This window comes from Condylura cristata, unplaced genomic scaffold, assembly GCF_000260355.1.
Source record: "Condylura cristata isolate star-nosed mole 26May11 unplaced genomic scaffold, ConCri1.0 scaffold00018, whole genome shotgun sequence".
In the NCBI taxonomy this organism is placed as follows: Eukaryota; Metazoa; Chordata; class Mammalia; order Eulipotyphla; family Talpidae; genus Condylura; species Condylura cristata.
This window is the reverse complement of record NW_004567119.1, coordinates 5750212-5754697: the sequence shown is the minus strand read 5'-3', so window position 1 is coordinate 5754697 and position 4486 is coordinate 5750212. Positions and strand designations below refer to the sequence as shown.

The window sequence follows — 4486 nt, the reverse complement described above, 5'->3', positions numbered from 1 at the left end:
AAAAAAAACAAAAGGCAGAAATAGAAGCGAAACCTTTGTTGAATGAATAGTTGCAGAGAAGCTTCTCTTTGTTACTGTGCATTCGAGTCTTAATGACACAAAGAACAGCAACCCCCAAATCCCGCAGTCTTGCCTTCTTGAGGAAGGCATCTGCCTACCACTCTGGCAAACTTTTGTTTGGGTGCTGGGGAGGGGAGGGTAGACTGGTAGGTGGATAAATGTTTTTAACAATCTGAGCACAGACATTTCAGGTTTGTTTGTTGACCCTTGAGAAATTCCCCTGAAGGGTGAGCTTTTGTGCAATCATAGGGGCATAGAGTGCATGACGCACCCAGCTGCTGCTCAGCAAGTAGCAACACCAGTGGCTGGTTTCAGGCCGGGCAGGTCTGCGCTACCTGCACAGGTTTCAGTTTATGATGCGCAGCAACTCACATACTGGCTCAGCGTCACAAAGATGTGGACTGGTGGTGGCTGTCTGAACACGACTGAGCCACTAAAACTATTTGTAGACTGACAACACCCTGTGTATTGCTGATGTTGGTACTGATATCGGCACATGTCCGTATAACAATGTGGAACCGTCCATTTTGGTGCAGAGGAGTTCACTCATTGAAGGGCTTACCTCCTTCTTCACATGCACACTAAGAAAGGGTAGGCCGATGGCAAACTGAGTGACAGACTTTGTGGCTTAATGTCACATCACTAGGAAGCAGGGAATTTGGGGCTATCACTCAGGAAATCCAGCTGATTGTAGGTTTTTCCAGGGCATCTTGCTGCATGGGGATGAGGGAGCAGAAAAGGACCTGGGTTGTGGGAGGAAGAATAGTATGTGCAGGCCATCGGGTTTGTGGGTATTCTCCATGCCAGGGTCTAGCTACCGTTCGTTGTTTCTACGTCATTGGTATTGAGGGTTCTGCAAATTAGACTGGACACAACATTTCAGCTTAATGGAAAGTTTCTCTTGTTTTTTATCAGGAGTGCGGCTGAGAGTGTCTGTGTGAAATGGAGAACAGCTGCTCACTTTGGGGAGCTAACCACAGCCCACAGTCAAGCCTGATAAAAGATCAGAAAAGGCGGGACTTATTTCGAACAAAGGTGTCATAAGCTTATAGGGTAGAGATGAATCTGCCAGCAGAAAGTGGGCAAGATGCAGGATTTGAAACAAAGTGACTTCAGCAAAAGCCCAAGGACAGATATCAGCCAGCATCAGTGTATGGAGAAGGAGCTGTACACTGAGCAGAGAGCCAAGAAAAAGGGCGATGATACTAAATACATTCATAAGGCAAGTAGAGGAAGTCATCATCAAAATAACCGCCAAGGAACAGGAAAGGCCTGGCTTTTTTTCCCTTTCCGGTGAGATGTTGACATTATGAGACCTCACATCAGTATCTTCTAAAGGTGTAGGTCTCTTGGGTGGACAATAAACAATGATGACAGTAGACCTTATGCAGGAGAGCAAAGCCAGGAAAGGAGCTAATCAGGGTCTGAGGTGAGCAAACTGCTAGAAAGTTCCTGTCATGCAATGCCAAGCATCTGAAATGCCTATGTCTGTCGTTCGTAATATGTCAAACTGAAATCATAATTCAAAGCACTGTTTTGTGAAATGAAAGTTAACTAACAAAATGCCTCCACATGGTAAGGGCTGAATACAGTGTGCGTGCCTCCCTGAGCTCTCCCGTGTGGCAGGAGGCATGTGGTTTAAATAAAAACACATTATGACAAAATACCATACGGGAGTAAATAGATCCCCCAGTCTGGCACCAAGTTAGGAAGTCAAAAACCTTGCTGGGCATTGCTTAGCAAGCAAAATGGACAAACCCAGAGCTGTTTCAATTCAAACTGCCTTTCCCTCTCTCCCCTCTGCTTGTCTAAATGAGATGATCGGTACACCTCTGGAAGGTGATAATTACATTTTTAATCTCCTTTGCTTTCAAGTTGCAGACTTGAGCCACAGTATCTGTGTCACAGTGGACAGAGTCCCAGGCGACCAAGGGGTCCAGTAGGCTGCTGTCTCTTGCAGAATAGATTAAGTGCACATTGCCGCAGTCTTGCTGGCCAGGGCTGTGGTCTCAACTGGAATCCCGGATGGGGCTACTACCTCTCCCCAGCACAGCTTGGTCTGTGGGAGTCTTACCAACTGAGCCCACCTAGAACTCTCCGGTGGGGATGACTTTGTATCCCCTTTACCATCAGGCAGGAAAATGGTTATTTCAAAGCCATGGGGGAAGCAGAGTGAGAAGAGATACTGGACTTGCTGGAAAGGAATGTTGGAGGTGTATGAGTGCGTGCGTGTATGCGTGCGTGCGTGCATATGTGTGTGTGTGTGTGTGTGTGGTTTTCCTTGCCCAAACTGGGGCAATGCTATGTGAGGGGAGAGAATACTCAAGTAAATATGGTATGGCCCTGCGAGTCTGTAATTTGAGCCTGGTGTCTCCTGAGAGTTCTCAACTTTTGTGGCCCCTGGGCAAGAATTAACCCATCCTTTTTCCACATTTCTCTCTCCCAAACTTGGCTGGAATCCCAGGCAGGGTGTTTGTATTTAACCCTTCTGCTGCCTCCTCCAGTCCTCCTGTGTCGGGCAGCCCCTGCTGAGTCAGTCCTGTGTGTGAAGGACAGACCAGCCTGCGGGCACCATGGGCTAGGAGGAGGATGCATTCCCTCCAGCTGGTGACTGGCAGCTCTGGGTTTCAGGGGTTCAGGAAGATCCACTTCCTTGGTCTAGGAGTGTGAGTTAAAGCCCTAGGTTTGATGACTAATGAGTCTTTCAAGTTTCTGAGCGGGGTGAGCACAGTCACACATTAGAGCTGAGGTCCCAGGGCACTCCAGATTTGCATGAGCTGCAAATGTGGTCAGTGGAAATAAACTCTCGATTCAGCGCCGTGGCACGTGACTTCCTATTTCTGTAAGGTACTTCCAAGGGACTTCCTCTGACAGTCACAGAGTCCCAGGAGACTGCGCTCAGTGCCCTGGCGAAGTTTACTTCCAAGCCCGGATAGTCGTTTTCTCTGGGATACGGTTGTTAGTTTTCTTTCTTCTTCTTTCTCTTTCCTCTGCCATTGGCAGCCTGCAGGAATCTGGTGGCTCCTGTCCGTGATCGGAAGCTGAACACACTGGTGCAGATCTCAGTAATCCACCCCTCAGAGCAAAGTCTCACAAGATACTCAAGCACGGAGATTGTAGAGGTGAGCTTGCAGCGCCTGCATGCCTGTTTGTGTGTCTGTCTCCCCCTCCTCTCTTCTCCTCCCCTCCCCTCTCTTGCTCATTCAGACAGCTGAAGCTAGTAGTTCATGACCTGTCATTATGCTCTGTGGCTGCCTTCTGTGTTAAGGGGAAGCATTCTGAGGTTATTAAACCCGTGCTGGTAATGTATCAGCACTAACACATGGGGGAAGAGCTTACCTTGCCATGAAGGATCTTATTCTTCTTGAGTTGAGTGAAAGAAAAACCCCCAAATCTCTGAGTCAGACACCAAATAGAGGGAAAATAAGAGTATAGATTTTAAATTAAATGGAATGAATGTTTATTTTGGAGGGAAGAAAAAAAAATTTCAGTACTCAGAGAAGTTTTCGACCTGTCAAGGGTTTTGCCCTTTTCATATTTTCTTAGATTCTTAATTCCTTTGTGGAACTTCATGTCCACTGTGTGTGTGTGTGACTTTAAAGTGGATGTTTTCAAAGGTAGGTAATTTCACAAACCATAATGTTTCTAGGCAAAAGGTGTAAATATTAGTCACCAGATGAGAGATTTCCTATTTACATTTATTGTTACTAATATAACGTAAAATGTGTCTGGAGGAAACTGGTTATTGCTTGGATCAGATTCAAAAGAGGAAGTGTTTCCCTTTTCATTATTTTGTTCTGATCGTTTATATTTCACAGCCTTTGTGTATGTGTGGTATTTACTTGAATCTCTGGGCCAAAGAAGGTAAGCTTGGAGATCCTTGGGCTTGGTTTACCTTTTCTAGACTCTGCTTTGTCTGCCCTGAGTGCGGAGCTCTCTGTGACACCTAGGGAGCCTGCCCAGAGCCGGCTCGCCCAGGGCTCAGCCGCCTCTGGAAGCAGTTGGTGGAATAAATGATTCAGACTCCCCGTGTCTGGGAGGGGAAGAGCCGGGCCTGGCCTACCACGCTGCCTTTGCCCTTTGGAGACTTGATGTCCCGACGTGCACAGTGAGGAGTCAGTGCCCTTGCTGGCTTTATAAACTGATCTTACTCTTATTTGAAAAACCTGGCTAAATAGGAAATAAAAAGTTCAAGTATAATTCTGACTTAGTTATTATTATTATTTTAAATACTGTCAAAAACCTTAAATGTAGTACTTTAGTTTGACACATTTCAAAATTTTACACTCGGACTTAAAAAGTTCCTTTTTTGGCTGTTTTCTTCACTGCCTGTTCCAAAATGTCTAAGGAAGTGGCAGACAAAATGGTAGTATTTGTTGAGTAAAGGAAGAAAACATAAATGTGTAAATAAAGGACTGGATACATG

The 4486-nt window shown here is 46.0% G+C and overlaps 1 protein-coding gene across 5 annotated transcripts in view; it reads left to right on the top strand.

Moving 5' to 3' along the window:
• INPP4B (inositol polyphosphate-4-phosphatase, type II, 105kDa) overlaps positions 1–4486 on the top strand; it is a 458439-nt gene that overhangs the window by 192652 nt on the left and 261301 nt on the right. For all 5 annotated transcript variants that reach the window (XM_004685297.2, XM_012726889.1, XM_012726886.1 and 2 more), the window contains exon 6: positions 3064–3182. In XM_004685297.2, coding sequence (XP_004685354.1) covers positions 3064–3182 — 119 coding nt within the window. The remainder of the gene's footprint in view (positions 1–3063; positions 3183–4486) is intronic.